This window comes from Tenrec ecaudatus, chromosome X (genome assembly GCF_050624435.1).
Source record: "Tenrec ecaudatus isolate mTenEca1 chromosome X, mTenEca1.hap1, whole genome shotgun sequence".
Lineage (NCBI taxonomy): Eukaryota > Metazoa > Chordata > Mammalia > Afrosoricida > Tenrecidae > Tenrec > Tenrec ecaudatus.
Genome location: NC_134548.1, coordinates 89445153 through 89466572, shown reverse-complemented (window position 1 = coordinate 89466572; position 21420 = coordinate 89445153). Strand labels below are relative to the sequence as shown.

General features: G+C 35.3%; 1 protein-coding gene across 1 annotated transcript in view; it reads left to right on the top strand.

Moving 5' to 3' along the window:
• RPS6KA6 (ribosomal protein S6 kinase A6) overlaps positions 1-21420 on the top strand; it is a 263852-nt gene that overhangs the window by 224197 nt on the left and 18235 nt on the right. Inside the window, exons 19-20 of the mRNA XM_075538267.1 lie at positions 7611-7687; positions 9334-9451. Of these exons, the coding sequence (XP_075394382.1) occupies positions 7611-7687; positions 9334-9451 (195 nt within the window). The remainder of the gene's footprint in view (positions 1-7610; positions 7688-9333; positions 9452-21420) is intronic.

Here is a 21420-nt window from a genome sequence, read left to right as displayed (position 1 = left end):
GCTCATGCTAGAGTACCTGGGCCTTAGCCCAAGACTTTGCAATATGTGCATTTTCCCTTATGCCAGTTCGGCTATTTGGATTTACCTCAGAGGACTCATGTTGTACTTGTCTGTTTGTACTTGGCTAACTTCACTCAGCATAATATCTTCCAATTGTTTCCACGAAAGGAGGTGTTTCATGTTTTCATCATCACTATTTTTAGGGATGTGTAATACTCCATTGTGTATATATACCAGAACTAGCTTTTTACTGCATTCGTTTTTTGCATTGTTTTCTTGTTTTCCCATTCATTTATCTCTGTCCTGATTCTTATTTATTTTATTTTGTTATTAGAAGGATTTTTTCTGTTGGCTCTGTTCTACTGCTGGAGTTTTTCTGATAGAGTTATCAACTATAAGTCTCTCTTCCTTCTTCATATGTGCATTTATCACTACCAAACATCCTCTGATAATTGCCTTTGCTGTGTCCCATAGGTTTTGGTATGTTGTATTCTCATTCTCATTAGTTTCTATAAACTTCCTAATACCATCTCTAATTTGGGATAGTGCCCCCTCCTTTGCAAGAAGAAAATGATTCATCCTCAAAGTATTTGCCTTTGTTTTTTTAATTCTTTCTTTTGTTGATTTCTAGATTTATGTTACAGTGGTTAGAAAAGGAATTCTTGATTGACTTCTTTGTTTTTGAATTTACTCAAGTATGACTTTTGTCTATTTTTGAACACGTGCCAATTTCATTTGAAAAGAATGAATTTTTTTGCATTTGGGTGGAGAGCTCTGAATATGTCTGTCATGTTAAGTTGTCCAATTGTGGCGTTTAGTCCTGTAACCTTCTTGAGCTTCTTCCTCACTGATTTGTCTTTCTTGAAGAGCAGTGCTTTCTTGGAGAGCACTTACAATGAAGGATTTAATTGACAAATTTCACTGGTCTCTTGTTGGTAAGTATATATTTTTTAAGATTACTGGGTTTTAGTCTTCTAATCCCTTAAGCATTGTATAATGTCCACCCTTGTCTCTTGTTATGCCCTGCACCTTGAAATCAATTTTGTCAGAGATTGGGATTGCAGCTCCTGCTTTTTTTTAACTCTACAAACTCTTTACTTGATTATAACATAAAAAAGTAAGAGCCATACCATAAATAGATATATGTACATTCATTTCATCACAGTACTATTCATAATAGCAAGAGGTTGGAAACCACCTAAATGTCCAACATTAGTAGAATGAATAAATATTTTAGCACATAAACAGTGAAATATATAATATTCATATTAAAGAATATAATGAACTACAAAATACTTGTTGGCATGGATGGATTTTCAAAACTTTATGTCAAATAAAGTTATTCTATCACACAAGGGGAAAAAATCAAGACAAAAGTTTTTATACCAAAAGAAACAAACTTTGATGGTTACCACGAATGGCAGAAGAAAGGAGGTTTGTTGGTAGGGGCCATCAAGTCAATTCTGACCCATGCACAACAGGATGAAACACTGCACAGTCCTGTGCCATCCTCACAGGATGTTCCTATGCGGGGGCCCATAGATGCCGCTACCGTGTCAATCCGTCTAATTGAGGCCCTTCATCTTCTTCACCTCTCTTCCACTTTACTAAACATGAAGTCCTTCTCTAGGGACTGGTCTCTTCTGATAATATGTCCAAAGTATGTAAGACAGCATTGCCATCCTTGTCTCTAAGGGGAACTCTGACCTTACTTCTTCCAGTGCATATCATTTTGTCCATTTAGCAGTCCGTGGAACTTTCAATAATTTTCACCACCACCACAGTTCAAATGCATCAGTTCTTCTGTTCCTTATTTAATGTCCAATGTTCACATACAGATGATGCAATGGAGAATACCATGGCTTGGGTCAAGCACATCTTAGTCCTCTAATAACATCCTTCCTTTTCAGTATACTCTATAAAGAGTTCTTGTGCAGCAGATTTACTTAATGGAACAGATCTTTTGATATCTTTACTGCTTTTGTCATGATCATTGATTGTGGATCTGAGTAAGACAAAATGCCTGATTACTTTAACCTTTTCTCCATTTATTATGATGTTACCTATTGGTCCAGTTGTGAGGATTTTGGGCTTTCCTGCATTGAGTTTTAATCCATACTGAAGGCAGCAATCCTTGATCTTCAATAATAAATGTTTCACGTTATCCTCACTTCCAGCAAGCAAGGTGGTATCATGTCCATACCATAGGTTTTTACTGAGCCAATCCTGATGCCACATTCTTCACATAATCCAGCTTCTCTGATGATTTGGTCAGCATACAGATTGAAGAAATATGGTGAGAGGATACAACCCTGACGCACACCTTGTGTGATTTTAAATCATGCAGCGTTTCCTGTTCTGTTTGCACAACTGCCTCATGATCCAGATACAAGTTCCAGATGAGCACAATGAAGTGTTCTGGAATTCCTATTCTTCTCAAGATTATCCATAGTTTATTATGGTCAACACTCTCAAATGTCGTTGCATTGTCAATAAAATTCAAGTAAACATCTTTCTGGTATTCTCTGCTTTACATCAAGATACATCTGACATTAGGGATGATATCCGTTTTTCCATGTCCACTTTTGAATCTGGCCTGAACTTCTGACCAGAAGAGAGAGAAGGGAAAGCTATAGACTAGAGGGTAGACAGGTCTTCAGTGAAAGGCAGGATGGTATTCTACAAGTGGGAGAAGAGAATAAAAGGCTGTGGGAGGAGTAGGGCAGAAAGCAATCGATAGGTTTGATAAGTAGTTTTAATACATGGAATATAAAAATTATGATCTGAAACATAAATCCCCATGTAATTCATAGTAAAATATTGGAAAAATAGAAAAAGAAAAACAAGTCTATTGGCCTAAAAAAACATTCCAGAAAGCAGTGTCTTCACATTTTTAATTTGTTAACGAAGTTTTTTGTGATGTAGCGTTATTTAACTCTGATGTGGACTCCATGTGTTAGCCTTCATAGGATTTCTAGGGGAAAAAAATCTTCACTGATTCTTCAGACCCTTAGTATATTGTCCTGTCTTATTTTTTTTAACTGTTTTTAGAATTGGTTCCTTGTCTTTGATTTTTGGGAATTTTATAAGGATGTAATGTGGAATTGCTCTTACAATTTTCTGTGTGTTATTCATGTAATTTCCTATGTTTTCAGCTGTAGTTCTCTTTTCAAAGTTGGGCAATTTGGAGAATACTTTTTTATCCTTTATTATTATATGGTGCTCTTTAATACTCATAATTCTAATTTCAAATTTTGTAATTGAATTCCAGATTTCCATTCGGCTTTTTTTTTCTGCTTGAGATTTGTTAACTTCAGTTATTCTTCATTCTTGTGCATGTATTCTATCTTCTGTCTTCTTGACTTTATTTCTCTTTCCTTGTGCTGCCCATCTGAAGTATCTCCCTCATCCATGTGCTTTTTCAGCAGCTTTAAGTTCTAGTGCCCATCTATGTCAAGTGTGAACAATGTTCATCAGTACTGTCTTACGATGGCAGTCTCCCTTTATCCCTTCCCAAGTATACATTCTGGGAATTTTCACCTTTAATCTGCTCAGCCTTAAAAACCCAGCTACTGTTTTCCTCAGTTTAGTTTTCATTCTTCATTTTCATTTGAAGTATTTCCCAACCTGTACATAAATGGCTGTAGGGAGCGAGTGAGTGCTCCAGATGTTTGTGGGTAGTTTCTCCAAACTTCCATGGTACTCTCACTCTTCTCCTTTATCTCTGGTCTCAACCTTGATTCTCCAACACCGCAGCTGCTGTCCAAAACTCTGAGATCTCATATTCTGTATACTTATATTCATTGTTCAGTGACTTAATTGGTAGCAGATAAATGGGAACACCACTCACTTTTCAATCTCGCCCTGCCTCTAATCTCCTAAAAGCCTCTTAATGTGTACCTAAATGATATGCTTTTATGCTGTGCATGTGTTTCAAAGGTTAATATATCCCTCAAAACTATCATTCTATGAGAAAGAGAGGTCCATTATGTTGTTGAACAGGTATTAAATGCTTACTGAAGCTTAAAAATGTTCCTGAATTAAATGTGCTTAAAGTTTGAGGAATGCTATGTGTACAGCTCTTTATAAAAATTAAGAAATTGTCTTGCTTTGCTCTGGTTCTGGCCTACTGTGCATTCTGCTCCAAGTATAAATTAGTTTGAATTCTAGAATGAATGGAATGGCAATATCTCTATGTGCTACCCTTTGCTGGTTTGAGAATCCAAATAAAATAGAAAATTTTGGCACATTAATTCTGATTTCTATCCTAGTATTTAACTTGACGCAAGTAAGGTGTGAAGCACACCCTCTGTACTGTATTCTTTCATTCATCCACCATTACATTTTATTTTTAATCATTAACCAATTACAAGGATCTACATATAACCTCCTCCCAGGGGGCTGGACAACCGAAAAATGCGTGAAGGGAGATGTTGGACAGTGTAAGGTATGCCAAATAATAATAATTTATAAAATATCAAGGGTTCATGAGGGAGTAGGGAGTGGAGAGGGTGGGAGAAAATGAGCTGATACCAAGGGCTCAAGTAGAAAGCAAATGTTTTGAGAATGATGATGGCAACAAATGTACAAATGTTTACACAGCGGATTTATGTATGGATTGTGGTAAGAGTTGTCCGAACCACCATTCCCTTTTTTGTTGCATGTTTTTATATTTATAGGACATTGATATCAGCATTAGAATAAAAGTGTACTGCCTTTTGCACTCTACCAAATGGATGGATATAAGCATGTGATAATAAATCTAAAACAAGTTTTTCTTGATGGGCCCTTATTAAGCAATGTGACATTTGCTCAATTCTACCCTTTTCATTAATGAATGGAAGACAAGCATGGGAGTATGAAGTACACATATCTAATTTGCTGATTAGCCCTCAACTGTCTAACTAGTTCTAAAGTTGTGGGCCTTAACCATGACAATGTATTGCAATATTGTCTTATGGGACCAGGGAAAACATGATAATGTCTAGTAATGTAATATATGATCAGAAAAAGAAGGAGATGAGATCAGAGAATGGGAACAGGAAGGTGTTACATTGTATTCAGTTGCCAACTTAGGTTTACTGTAATGTGAGTAAATTATCTCTACCTTATTATTTATTATGGCCTTTGCTGTCTGCTCCTGTAAAGACTTACAAACCTCAGAAACTTTATAGGGTCTGTATTAGTCAGAATTGACTTAGTTGCTATGAGTTGAGTTGGTCTACAGTCCCTAAGGAGCTTGGTGACACACAGGGCTCAATACTCAGCTGCTGACTGAAAGGCTGTTGATTTAAACCCACCAGCTGCTCTTTGAGAGGAAGATATGGCAGTCCACTTCCATGAAGGTTTAGAGCCTTGCAAACCCTGTGGGGCAGTTCTACTCTGCCTTATAGGGTCATTATAAGTTAGTGCTCAACTGCAGTTGAGTTGTATTACTTCTATTTGTATTATTACTATTTTTTTAAACGTTTCATTAGGGGCTCATACAACTCTTAGCACAATCCATACATACATCAATTGTGTAAAGCACATCCGTACATTCTTTTCCCTAATCATTCTCAAAGCATTTGCACTCCACTTAAGCCCTTTGCATCAGGTCCTCTTTCTTTTTCCCTTCCCTCTCCACTCCTCCCTCCCTCGTGTGCCCTTGATAATAATTTTTAAATTGTTATTTTGTCTTATGTTGCTACTATTTGTATTACTTCTATAAGTCTTAGTTACATAGGTTCTGTGAATGACTCTTCAGCTTCTCAATTCTGAGAGTATGTGTACTATTAAAACAGTTATTTATTTATTACTTTATTGGGTGCTCTTATAACAATCCATGCATCAATTGTGCCAAGCATATTTGTACATATGTTGCCATCATTATTTTCTAAATACATATTTCTATTTGAACCCTTGTTATCAGATAACAGTTTAATAGTTTTATTGACTTATAATTCACATATCATACAGTTCAGTAATTTAAACATGATAAAAAGAGTTGTGCATTCATCACCATAATAAATTTAAGAACACTTTCTTTCTTGTACTCATTATTAGCTCCCCATTTCCCCCAATTTCACATTCCATAATTCAAAAAACTTTTTTGCAGTGAAATATATATAACAAAACATGTGCTATTTCAAAGACTTTTACATGAACAGTAATGATGCTTACCATGTTGTTCCTCCATTACCACTGTCCAGGTGTTTTCCATATTCTGAAAGTCAGTCCCTTTTAAGCAATAACTCTCCATTTCCCTCTCCCACTTAATCTTGGTCACTGCTAATAAACACTGGCTATTCTAGGTATTTCATGTATATGAAAATATACAGTATTTTCCCTTTTGTATCTGATTTAATTAACTCAATATTTTCTATGATTATCCATGGCACAGCATGTATGAGAACTTTATTTCTATTTATGGCCGAATACTATTTCATTATATAGATATTCCACATTGTCTTTATTCACTCGTCTGTTTATGAGCACGTGATTGTTTTCACCTTCTGATGATTGGGAATAATGCTGCAATGAATATGTGCGTATAAGTTTCTGTCTTCATCCCTGCTTGCAGTTATTTGGGGTAGAACCAGTGTCATATGGTAATTTCATATTTCCCTTTGTGAGGAACCACCTTACTTTTCCTGTTGCTATAAACACTTTACATTTGTACTCTCAGTGAGTGAGGGTTATGTGTGCCCTTTTAAAAGATTCTTTAACTGGAAAGAGGTTGTCTTAAATTATAAGTTAGCTGCATACTCATCAGTCATGTTTGTTAACTGTCAAAGGTAAACATTAATATTTTTATCCGTTTTAAATCAAAACTTCCTGCTGTTGTTTATGTAATCCCCAGTGTTGGTACATTAATAATTTAAAAAATATTGTTCCTATGCCTAGAGGTGTGGTTTTCTAAATAAAAAAAAGGTTGCGGTCTCATTACACCTCTTTTTCTAACAAATACTATTAACTCCATAGAGAAAGCTCACATATATGTAAGATACTATTTGATTTTTATTAACACTGTACAAAAGAACAAGAAAATAGCTACCTAAGTTATTATATGAGAAGTTAATGAATCCTATCATAATTTATGAAATATATGTTTATGTTCCAGAAACATACTCCTCTGCAAGAGATCAGCCATGTGTGTAAAATGTGAATTCATGTTACTTGTGTAGCATTGTGTATTATCTTGCAATCTCTTGTGTTGCAAGGAAGTTATTTAGCATTTACCTCAATTGCTTCATCTTAAAAATGAGAATAATAATATTGTATTCATAGGATCACTATGAACATAGAAAGTCTTAGTACTGTGCAGCATATATATTAGGTTTTCTGTACATTTTTATACTTGGATGTCTGGTTTTCCTAAGAAGAGGACTGAAAGCTATTGTGAGGTTATGAATCATGTCTTACAATGTTGGTTTTTGTATAATCTATATTATTTAATCTATAAATATGCATTTATTCAATACTTGCTAATAGCAGGAAACAGTTCCATTAGTATTAAGTGAATGTATTTTCTAAAAGATTGAAAGGATCCAAATTTTTATCTCATAAACATGTAGATGAGAAAATTGTTTGTACTCCTTCATACAAGATTATGATTTTTTCTTTCTCAGGTTCTTATGCAACAAGGATATGATGCTGCTTGTGATATTTGGAGTTTGGGAGTTCTTTTTTACACGATGCTGGCTGGGTAAGAAACTTAGATACTTATAAGTGTTCACATCATTATTTGAATTTACCTTTTTATCTCCTTCTCGAAAGTAAATAGGATGAGAATAACCTAACATAAAAAGCATAAATTGAAAAACATAAAAGAAAGTCTATAATGAGGCACTGTGGACTTAGATATATTAAATGAAAGTTTTCATCTAAACTTTTAAATAAGATATTTGCATTACTTGTAAACATTTACCTGATAATAAATTAATTTGTTGCTATTGATTAAACATGAAAAATCAAACTGAAATAATACTTTCATCCTTTTGTTCTGACAACAGAGGATTAGTAAGATTCTATTTTTAATGAATCTAAATGTAACAATACTAAACAGAAACACACAGGATGCCTTCCTTCCCTTTGAAGAATAAAGACAGATTAAAAAATTACAATAATTGGTGTTCTTCATTTTTATTTGCATAGAGCCTTATGCTTATAGAGTATTTTAAGAAATCTTTACCAGACAAAGTGATAATAGCAAAGTCTACTGTGTAGAAGGGAATGAGAAGAATTGTAATGTTCTTAGGTATGGTTTTCTAAAGAGTGCATTTAGTATAATTAAATATGCTTGGTATACATGACATACCAGGAACTTTATAAATATGTTATAAAATAGTGACTGCTGTGTGATAAATATTATGCAAGCTAGAGTATTTTATGTACTCTTAGATATATTTAAATTTATATGAAATAGTTGTAGATCATAAGTGCTAAAGTGAAGGTTCTGACCCTCTACCCACCTACTGATTAGGAAGAAAGACTCCACCTTATTCCTAAAAGAGCCCATTATGCTTTTCTGAGTTACTGACTGTTAGAGCCTCACATGTGATGGTGCATGTAGCTCAGAGTGATTGCTCCTCTGCCCTAAAACAGACCTCGGCTCTCTCCTGAGCTAAGCGTATTGAGGACTGGGGCCTTGCACACTCAGCTCTTTCCACTCAAGGCGGCCCTTACACCCTGACTGGGAAGCCCACAGCCTGGACCAAGGCCACTATTTTCATAGACATTAGATTAATATTACTATTCTTTTTTGCATAGATAATAATAATGGAATCCTAAAGAAAAAATTTGAATGACTACGATAACTATATTACAAAGCTAGAGAAATATTTTATACTAGGTTTCCTAATTCACACTTTAAGTGAAGGTAAAATTTGCAAGTTTTGTTCTGACCTGGTTTTGTTTTACTTTAAAAGCAACTTTTGTTTTCTTTTACATTAATTAATGCATCAAAGATTTTAATTGAAAAATGAAAAGCTGTAGGTATTTTAAATGTAAAACTTATATGCACAGTGAAGGGAGATTTTACATGATAGTCTTGGTTTGCTATAGTAAATATTTGTACATGCAGTTGACCCTTGAAAAAATGCAGGAGCTAGGGTTGCTAACATTCCATGTAGCAGAATATCCAAATTGAGTTTACAGTCGACTCTTAAGGAACATGAGTGTGAACCACATGTGCCTACTTAAATGTGTTTTTTTCTCTCTTGCAGTGAGCTTAAGGGTTGCAAATTTCACTAAAATTACATTAAATCTCTGCATGAACAGTTCATCCTTGTTGTTCAGGGGTCAACTGTAGTCCTATATTCATCACTTTTATTTATTTTTTATTTTTAATAGCTATACTCCATTTGCTAATGGCCCAAATGATACTCCTGAAGAGATACTGCTGCGTATAGGTAATGGAAAATTCTCTTTGAGTGGTGGAAACTGGGACAATATTTCAGATGGAGCTAAGGTATATATTATAAATATGCTTTGTTTTGTTGCATTTCAGCTAAATTGTCAACCTCTTTATATTTCCTAATCTCTATTTGCAGGATATCTGATGATGTCATATGTTTGGTTTTGGGTTTTTACCTAAGTCAGCTCACATCTACATGTGGATCAAAGATGCCAAAAACAAACTCACTGTCATTGAGTTGATTCTGACTTGTAGTAACCCTATAGGACAGAGTAGGACTACACCTGTTTGTATTTCTAAAGGTGTAAATTTTTATAGGAACAGACAGCTCATTCTTTCTCCCAGGGAGTTCAAACTGCTGACCTTGCCTAACCCACTTTGGCAACAGGGCTCTTTAAATATGACAATTTTCTCTTATCCTTTTATATGTGATCAGGGATTATAAACTAGTTTTTAAAAATATAAATGAACTAGGAAAAGGCAGGTAAAGCCGACTAAAATTTATGTCTGGGTTCTCTATGTCATAACTTGTTCTTCAGCACAGAAATTGACTTTTGATTATGTTGTCAGTTTTTATAGTCTTAATTTATTCTTAGAGGATATATGGGGAAAAACAGAAATTATATCCTATTAAAATGACTTCAAAATCTTAAAAGAAAGTATGTAACCTAATAAACATTTTATTCCTGTCTTAACTAGGAAGCATGGATTATAAAGTGTTATAAGCACTTAAGATATATGTTCCCTTTTGGCATATTATCATTTTTGAGTTACACATCAGGAGAATCCACTTTGATGTTGGAAATAATTGTGTTTACAAGTAAAAATGGACCATTTTGTATGTTAAGTCAATTAAAGGTAGGGTGCCATATAATTTATCCTCCAAACTAGAGGAATTAAGAGGAAAAGCATAAACCATGAGTGCTCCATGAAAACTGTGATATATGGTCAACCGGAGTAAAGCAGAAATGAGATAATTATTTTGGGATAAAATTATGCTAAGTTATTTACAACTAGGTAAATGCTCCGCAGGTGTTTTAACATACACAATGGTCCATTTTTACTTGTAAACAGAATGATTTCCAAAATCAAAGTGGATTTCCTGGTGTCTAACAACTGTGAGGATAACATGACCATGCAGTATTTCTTTCTATTGTACCTAGGGTCACTATGAGTCAGAGCCAACTTGATGGCATCTGACAACATTTTTTTCTTTTTTGGTTTGTTATTACACCTAATTACATGATTTTAAATTGTTAAACCAATTTGTACATTCCTAGGACAAATATCAATTAATCATGTATCTATATTGCCTGCTTTTATTTGCTAAATTTTGTTTATAATTTTCTACATCTATATTCATGAGGAATATTGCTTTGCAGTGTTGTTTTCGTGTAATGTTTTTGGCCTTTTTATAGGGTAGTATTGGCCTTTTTAAAATTGAATCAGTAGCTATTCCCTCCTATTCGGTTTTCTGAAGCTTATTTAGAATTGGCATGTTTATTAGATTTCGCCAGTGAATACATCTGGGAATTATATTTTCTTTATTGGAATGTTTTGAACTATTAACTCATTTCTTCAATTGATATAACTATTTAAGCTATCTGTTTCTTCTGAAGTGAGCATTGGGTTTTTTCCCCCAAAAGAATTTGTCTCTTGTTGAATGTATTGGCATATTATTTTTAAAATATGCCTTTACTCTCATGTTATTATTTATATCTTCTCTAGCATTGCCTATTTTCCCATTCCAAAAATAATTATGAATCTATTTGTTTAGTTCTATCCTTAAAGAAATTCTGTGTTTTGGGTGAAAGTTTACACAGCAAAATCGGTACTCATTTGAGAGTTTCTACACCATTTGTTCTGTACATTAGTTATATTTTTCACAATGTGCCTACATTCTCAATAATTTCTATTTGGTTGTTGTATATCCAATATTCCAGAGTCCCTGGCCCATTGTCTTCTCACATTTGCTTTACAGTAATTGTTGACCTCTTGTCTCATATCCCACCCACTGCTATCGAGTCTCTTCTAACTCCTTGCAACCTTACCATAGGGCTTTTGAGACTGTAAATCTTTACTGGAGTAGATAATCTCATATTTCTCCCAAGGAGTAGTTAGTGGGTTTGAACTGCCATCCTTGTGGTCAACAATCCAATGGTTACCCAACAGTGCCATCAGGGCTTTTTAATCTCATATAGATGGTTTTTAATGAAGCTCTGCACTGATGGGTAATATCCTTTACGCTATCTGTTATTTTGCTAAAAGGTAAGCTTGGGGGCAGTATCTTCTGGTCACGGTTGTTATTTTAGGGAGTCCTGCAATTTCAGCTGGTCCAGTAAGTCTGGATTTTTTAAAGATCTTGGATTCTTTTTTAAGTTTATCTTCTCTTCCATCTGCATCCTTTTGCACTGATCAAAATAGTTGTTAGTGATAACCAGGCACCATCCAGTTCCATTAGTCCCAGGGTAAATGAGCATCGCAGTTAGCCCTGTAATTTAATTCTTCTCTGTAATTTGACCTCCATCTTTTTATTTTGCTCTTAACAAGTATATAACAACAATTGTTTCTCAGATGGCTGCTCATGAGCTTTTTAAAACATCAAATTCACTACAGTAGGATTTAGATTCTGAACTTTTTGAACTATTTTATACCAATTGAGTGAGTTATCTTATGAGTCTAAGGTCCTAGATACTTCAAACCTAATAAACCATTTTAACAAATTATTTGGTTTTGCTTGAAAAGTATCTGTAATTGTGCTCTCTTTGATTATCTGTGCATTCACACACATATCTATACATTCACATGCATACAGATACTACTACCTGTCTAAACATATATACTAACCAGTATTTCTTATATACATATATGCCTATGTACCTGAGCATGCGACCATACAAGCATTTTCTGGTTGTTTTTAATTTTTTTGTTGCCAAATTATATATGTTATATTAGTTAGCACAAACATCCTTTTCTCTTTTGCATTCCTCAGTGGAATTGTTTATGATGGTCAAACTGTGCCCATTGCAACCTCATGCTGTGCTACTTTTCCCATCACCAAAATAACAGGTATCTAAATCTAGAGCATGAACTCTCCCATCCCTAATAATCAAATGAACATTGGTTTCTGTAAGTATGTGCATGTTTGTGATATATATGTACAGATATATAGATATCTATATTCTTCCTATATTATATTGATCTTGTAATGTTTGTTCCTATGTGATTTATATACTTAGCATTATATTCTCCAGATCTGTCTTTCTTATAACATGTTCCACAGACTCACCATTATGTATTGTTGCATATTATTCTATTGTGTATTCCATTTGATCTACTCTCTTACTCACCAACATTTATTATCTGTGCCTTTTTGTACTAGTCTATCACCTTTTCTTACTGTGTTGGGTTCTGTGTTGCTGTGATGCTGGGATATATGTCACTGGTATTTCAAAAGCCAGCAAAGTCACCCAAAATGTTCCATATTTTACTTATACATTCATTCATTAGAGGATATTTAGACATTTCTCTTTCTCACATTTATGAATAATACTATAGTGAACACAGGTGTGCATATACCTGTTCATGTCATTTCTTTTAGGTTTCACATTATATAACTAAGAATGATATTGCTGGATTAAAGGGGTTTTCTTGTATTTTTAAGGACACACTATACTATTTCCCATTGTAGTGTACAATTTTTATACTCCAATCAGTAATGGATAAGGACTTCAGTTTCCATAATCCTTACCAACATTTGTTGTCTGTTTTTCATCAATGCATTTTCTACCACTTGTGTGTCATTTGTCATACTGTGGTGGCTTGTGGGTTGCTGTGCTGTTCAAAGCTGTCACTGGTATTTCAAGTGCCAACAGGGTCGCCCAAAATGAACAGATTTTACTAGAGCTTATAAATTAAGAACAGACTGTATAAGAAAATTTTTTTAAAAGCTGGGTTATATGAAGAACAGACAACAGGATTGGAGGAAGGCTTATTAACAACCTGCTATGTGCAGATACCGCAACCTTGCTCGCAAAAAGTAGGGAGAACTTGAAGCACTTACTGATGAAAATCAAGGATTATAGCCTTCAATATGGATTACATTTTAATGTAAAGAAAACAAAAATTGTCACAATTGGATCAGTAGTTAATATAACAAGAAATAAAGATTGATGTTGAGAAGGATTTCATCTGACTTCGATTCATAATCATTGATTATGGAAGCAGCCATAACGAGATCAAATGGCACATTGCATTTGATAAATCTACACAAAATATATTTAAAGTGTTTCAAAGCAAGAATATTCATTTGAGGACATGGTATTTTCAGTTGCATCATATGTGCATGAAACTTGGACATTAAACAGGAAGACTGAAGAAGAATCAATGCATTTAAATTGTGGTGCTGGGTTAAAGGCAGATTTCTATTTCTATCGATCAATCGATCGATTGATCGATAGATAAACATAGTTCCAGGAAGGGGTTTGGGGCTTGCACTAACTCCTAGAGCCAACATAAAGAACAATTAGTTGTTACATGAAGATATAGATGCTATAGCAAACTCTGATGAAGAAATTAGATGGTTTCCACCTATAAGATAAAATAGTGTCAGTGTCTTAAAGGCTTGTCTCCTAACAAACAGCCATCTAAGTGAGATGTCAACTAAGTCCACATGGAAGAAGCACACATTATCAGTCACCAAAGGATTATAAATCATGTAATCTGAAGTCAAAGGAGGGAATAGTCTCAGAGCCTAAATTATGAGAATCTGGTTTACAGATGGCTGTGGATGACAGTGGGAGCCCAAGATACATTTGTAGGATCGACATAGGAAATAAGCCTCCAGTGATTTCCCTCTATCCATAATAGACCGATGGGAGTAAAGTGCTTACTGAACAAATTTCATTGGAGACAGGATTATAGAAAATCAAAAGGACAAACCTGACTTGAAGGGTTAAAACCTTGTAAGTTGTTCCCCACTCTGATGTACGTTAGGCCTGATCTGGTTTTCAACATTTTCTTATTGAGGTTTATCTCATCTGACATCTCTGTGTCATTGGGAGTCACCATCTTGAATTTTTGTTACATGTTTTTCTCATTTTCAGTATATGAAACCAACAAATGATTAACTTATAAAGACAACATGTAGAATAAGAGAGTTTTTAGGAGGGTGGGGGTGGTAAAAGAGAGCTGATATCCAGGATTTCAGGAATGAAAGACAGTTTTGAAAATGATTATGGTAGTAATTGTACAATACTGCTTGGTGTAACTGAACTATGAAATGATATATCTGTATTAATTCACAATAAAATGGTTTTGAGCAAAAAATTATTATGCTAGGTAAGAAAATTGAAAGTACCACGGACTGCCAGAAGAACAAAGAAATAGGTCTTAGAAAAAGTTTTTTACTTGAAAAAAAAAAGAGCCAGAATGTTCCTTATAAGCAAGGATATTGAGATTTTACCTCACATACTTTGAACCCTAAACCTAATCCTATTCTAGAATAAAGGGTCAGTGAAAAAGAGAAATACCGTGAATGAGATGTATTGACACAGTCGCTGCAACAATGGGCTCACACATAAGAAAAATTGTGAAGATGTTGCGAGACCAGGAGTTGTTCATTGTCTTGTACATGAGGTTGCTATGAGTCACAACAAAATTGATGGTACCTAACAACAAGAACAACAAATCATTGCCATTTTAGCTGGGGTGACATGGTGTCACAATGTAGTTTTCACATGTATCTTTCTAATAACTTATGTTCTTGAGCTTCTGTCCATGGATTTGCTGGCTGTTTGAAATTAAGTATCTATTCATGTCCTTTGTTCTAATTAGGTTGCTTGTCTAATTAGTTGCTGACTTATTTTTTGAAGTTTTATTTATATTTTAGAGATTAGACTCTTACTGGATATGTAACATTCAAATACTCTTTTTCACTATTTTATAGGTTGCCTTTTACTTATTTGATGGTCTTTTGATGTAAATTTTTTAATATTTGCATAAAATTATATACTATTATAAAATGATATTATATTATAGAATTTATATAGTATTATGTAATATAATTATATTATAAATAGTATATAAATACAATTATATAATATGACAAAATATTATATAATTTGTCTTTTGTTTTTCCCAAATTTGTAGTGATGTTTGTTTGCCTATCTTTATAAAAAAAAATGGACCCAATGATTTTCTCTATGTCCCCCCCTTCCGCTGCCGTGAATCTTATAGTTTTAACATACTGATCTTTGATCCTTTTTTGTGTGGGGGGGGGTTGTTTGAGGTATGGGGTCTTCATTATTCTGCAAATTGGATTTCCAGTGTTACCAATACCAACTTTTAATGGTACTGTTTCTTCCCCATTCATCGAAGTTTGATCTTTCAAAAATAACTTGTCTATAAATTGATGTATTTATTTCTTGTTTCTCAATTCTGTTTTACTGGTCTACATGCCTGTGATTGAAGTAATATCAGACTTCTGACCATAGTGATTATATAGTATATCTGGAAAGCAGGATGGGTAAGACATCCTGTTTTGGTATTTCTTGACTGCACTTTGTTTTTGTTTCATATTTTTCATTTTGATTTGAAGGGTCAGTTCATTGACATTGTTTACAGTACTCCCAATGTAACAATGTCCCACTTCCTTCCTGTGTTTAACATTTTTGTTTGTCCTTCTTCCCCATCAATTCTTACATTCTGAAATTTATCCAGGGCAAATGATGCCTTTGTTATATCATATAACTGATAGTTCTAAGGAGTGCATTCCTCACTGGTGTTATTATGCAATCTATAGGCCTGCCTATTTGGGGGCTGAAAGTTGAACCAGAGGAACAAGTTCCATTCCAGGTCTGAAGAGTGACCAAAGGCCATTATTTTGGGGGTTATACTAGTCTCTGTCAGACTAGCAAGCTCATTTTCATTATATGGTTCCACATTTTTCTTGCATTCTATCTAGGACCCTGTATTGTGGTCCTATTCAAAGTAGTCAAGGTTCCACCTGTGTTCTTCTACAATAATGCTTTGGCTATTCAAGTACTCTTTTCTTATAAAGTTGTCATTACTTTTTCCATTTCTGTAAAGAATACTGTTGGTATTGAATGAAGATGGGATTGCATGAGGATAAGAAGAGGTAATACTATAAAAATATAACCTTGTCGTCATCATTTTTAAAACATTTTCCTTCTACTCAAGCTCTTCGTATCAGCTCCTCATTTTTTCCTCCCTCCTTCATGAACCCTTGATAATTTATAAAATATTATTAATTTTTCATGTATTACACTGACTGATGTCTTGCTTTACCCACTTTTCTGTCGCCTGTCCTCCTGGGAGGGGGTTATATGTAGATCATTGTAATCGGTTTCCACTTTCTCCCCCCACCTTCCCCTTTCCCTCCTGGTATTGCTACTCTCATTATTGATCCTGGGGGGGCTATCTGTCCTGGATTCCCTCTCTGTGTTTCCAGCTTTTATTGATACCAGTGTACATGCTCTCATCTAGCCGGATTTGTAAGGTAGAATTGGGGTCATGATAGTGGGGAGGAGGAAGCATTCAAGAACTAGAGGAAGGGACTGGCGCATCCCTTCCTTGTGACCCTTCTGTAAGGGGATGTCCAGTTGTCTACAGACAGGCTTTGGGTCTCCACTCCACACTCCCCCTTATTCACAATGTGCTTGACACAATGGATGGATGGATGGATGGATGGATGGATGGATGGATGGATGGATGGATGGATGGATGGATGGATTTGGATAAGAGCTCTATGAGCCCCCAATAAAATGATTAAATATTAAATAAAAATACAATTTTTTAAAACAAAACAATAAAAGGTGAAGCTATTGTTTCTCAACATGCCATCCATCTAGTTCAATTCACTTCTGAAGGTAGTGATTCTATTTTTCTAACCCTTCCCTGAAGAATTCTGGTTTTGTTTGTTTGTTTTTCACCATTCTGTATAGTAGCTTTTGTCATCTTCAAAGCACTCAAATTGTGAATTTGTAAAAAGTGTTCTTTGAGTTTGGGGGGAAGAAAAGGTATTAATGGACAAAATCAGGGATGCATGGTAAATAGAGTATGATTTCCCATTAAAATTCTATAAAATCCATGTTAAAATTCATGGAAAAAGTTAACCTCAAAGAATGAGCAGGTAAATAGTCATGTTTGGAGAAAGTGTCTGGCCTTTTTCTCATCTTCAGTTTGTAAATTGATTTTCAAATCTCGTTTTACTGCCACCGATAGCTCTACATTCATTAGTAAAAAGGACAGTATAGATCCATGGCATGAGGTACCAATATTAATATGCATAATATCAAATATTGGTGAGAAGAGAGGCTCTGGGAGATGATGTATTTGATACTTTTCTGCATTTTTTTCCAGGTTGATTAGTATAAGGAAGCTAGTTGTTTGATCCTATGTGTACCAGATAAAAAGGTAAATAGATGCGCTCAGGGCCGCAGAATCACAGCTCAAGCATCACATCCATGAAAGAACCTGTGGTTTGTAATAACAGAGCTGATATTGCTGAAAAACAAACCCCGATTCTTATTTTAAGAGTGGCTGAATTACAATACCAATTGAATTCTAAATCTTGAGTGATACATGAACTTAAAATGAAGGCATTGCCTGGGGAAAAAATGGGATTCTGAAACTTGAGATGGGAACATGTGAGCAGACAATCAGGAAGCTGAGGATATTGAGCCTTTAAAATCCATTGAATCACTATGACAACAAAACTAGCACTCTTGCTAGTTTTGTTGTGATGAGATTAATCCCCAAGGGTGCCTGAGATGGTGTCTGACACAGATGACTTACAAGATAAATGACTTTTACAACAGCAGTTCTCAACCTGTGGGTCACGATCCCTTTGGGAGGATCAAACAGCCCTTTCTCAGGGGTTGCCTAAGATCATCGGAAAACACATAAAGATTTCACAATATATAATTACATATTGTTTTGTGATTAATCACTATGCTTTAATTATGGTCCATTTGTAACAATGAAAATACACCCTGCCTATCAGATATAGCAAAGTTACAGTTACGAAGTAGCAACGAAAATAATATTATGGTTGGGGGACACAACCACATGAGGAACTGGATTAAAGGGTCACAACATTAGGACAGTTGGGAACCACTGACTAATAAGATAAATGTTTCCAGAAAATACCCCCGCCAATCATTATTGCTTTTATACCTACATTCCTTTGAGCCCCCATAGGTGAAGTATGAGTTGTCTTCCAGAAGAGGTACACTGCACTCCCAAATTACTGCTTGATTTTTCTAATATGTACAGCATAAATCTGGAGAATTTGTTTAGGAATGTCCGTTGTGGATGTGGCACAAGATTAAAGGAAACAAAGTTTGATCATCTGAGTTTATTAGTATGGACCTACTGAACTCAGATTAATCCTTCAATGTTTCTGCCCAAGAGAGAATCTAATATTTTATTTAGCTAATTAGTGGAAACAAATTATGTGGTGATCTACATTAAATCAAGTTGAAGGGCCAGACCTGCTTTAGTGTACTGTAGAAGAAGGTATCAAAAAACAGGGAAATTGGCCTATTTGAATGGATTAGACCCATATACCCATACAAGGAGTGTCCAGAGATCACACCTTTTATCACAGTAGTGAGGAACACATTTGTGAAGAGGCCACAACTTCCTTGAAGACAACTGTAATTGCTATCTAATGTAATTCATAATTGATAGTACTGCCCTAATTGAATTAAGATACAACTACAATGGTTATGATCGGACCCCTTGGTGATAAGAGCTAGTTGATAATGTGGGTTTGCTTACCATAATGGATAGCATAGCCAAAGTGGTAATCTAAATAATCTAACGTGTGGATTTATGGCACTGACTACTTAGGCAAAGCAAAAACTCTTTGTATTTACTTGATCTGTAAAAACAGTAGAGTTATAGGTCATATGAAAAGTAGTATAGTATGAGTCATCAAGGTACAACGCTTACAGATCCTCAAGATTTTGAATCAAGGGTAGCTTATGTACCCTTGAGAAAGAATCCCATTGTACCATCAAATATGTGTACTGCTAATCTTTTTTTTTCCGGTCTATTGGGCACCATTGCTGAATTGACACTAATTCTAGAAAATTAAAAATTTCACTGTGGCCCACCAGTCAGAATGAGGAAGGGAGGATTTGGAGGTTAAGTTATTAATGGAGTCTTAACTTCTGCCTCAGAGTGGGTCCAGTGGGTCCCCAAGCCCATCTTGTAATAATTCCCCAGTTTCAGAATGCAAAATTGAAATAGACATACTCTACAACTGGAATCCCCTTTCTTCACAGTTGGATACCCGCCATGTAGAATAAGGACTGTTATGGTAGGACAAGGTGAATGGTTACTATTAGAACTATCTGTAACTTGGAAAATAGTACACCAAAAGCTGTACTATATTCTTGGAAGGATGGCAGAAATTAGTGTCACCATCAAGGACTTAAAGGATACATGGGCTAGTGATTCCTGCCACATCCTGATTTAACTTACCTATGTGGCTTGTAAAAACTGGTTAGATCTTGGAGAATGGCAGTAGATTATGTAAACTTAGCCTGACAAAAATTAACGTCCCTTGCACCACAGTGAAATATGTAGAGGTGTCATGGTGTGGGACATGTCAGGATACTCATATTAAGATGAAGAATAAGTTACTGCATAGGATCCTTTCCACAATTAAAAAGGAGACCCAACTTTTAGTAGGCCTCTTCTGATTTTTGAGGCAACATATCCTTCATTTAGGTAAGCTCCTCTGGGCTATTTATCAAGTAACTCAGAAAGCTCTGCTAGTTTAAAGTGAGTCCCAGAGTAACATAAGGTTCTGAAACAGGATCAGGATGCTGTGCAAGTAGTTGCGCCACTTGGGCCACATTATCCAATTGATCCAATGGTACTTGAAGTGTCAGTGGAAGATGGAGTTTGGAGTCTGTTGCAAACCCCTTTGGTGAATCACCACCACATGTCTGGATTTGCCATGATGCCACATGTCATCTTTTGCCATATGATGGCTTGCTGTTGCTGTAATTAACTGAAGTCATTCCACGAGTATTTCAAATACCAATAGGATAAAAATGGTGGGGGCATAGTTCAGTGGAGCTTCCAGACTGAGAACAGACTGAGGAGAAGGAACAGGTAATCCTATTCTGAGGCATTAGCCAGTGAAAACCTTATCGACAGAATCGGCCCTGTAGATTGGAAGGCATTCAAAAAGTAAACAGAGAAGAACTGCTGGCTCAAAGTAAAATTGATCCTAACGACATGGATGCAGAAAAGCTTTCGAGACCTTCATTTGCTGATAAAGAACAACTCGATCAAGGGTAATGTAACCAAGAGGAATTATTGCTGAAACCCAAATGAAGACTGAGCATGATAGTGGGACAAGAGGAAAGTCAAGGGAAATAGAGGGTAGAGCTTGGAGGCAAAGGGCATTTATAGAGGTCTAGATAAAGACATGTACATATGCAAATATATTTACATATGAGAATGGGGAAATAGATCTATGTGCATATATTTATAGGTTTAGTATTAACGTAGCAGAAGGACATTGGGCCTCCACTCAAGTACTCCCTCAATGCAAGAATGCTTTCTTCTATTAAATTGGTATTCTATGATGCTCACCTTCCCAACACAACCGCTGAAGACAAAGCGGGTGAATAAGCAAATGTGGTGAAGAAAGCTGATGGTGAATGGCTATGAAAAGATACAGTGTCTGGGGTCTTAAAGGCTTGCAGATAAACAAGCGGACATCTAGCTCAGAAGCAATAAAGCCCAAATGGAAGAACACACCTGCCTGTGTGATCACGTGGTTCCGAAGGGATCAGTTATCAGGCATCAAAAACAAAAAGTCATATCATTGTGTGCACACCTCCATGATGCGCTCGCTGAGGACAAATGGGTGCATAAGCAAATGTGGCGAAGAAAGCTGATGATGCCCAACTATCAAAAGGTATAGTGTCTGGGGTCTTAAAGGCATGAAGGTAAACAAGCGGCCATCTAGCTCAGAA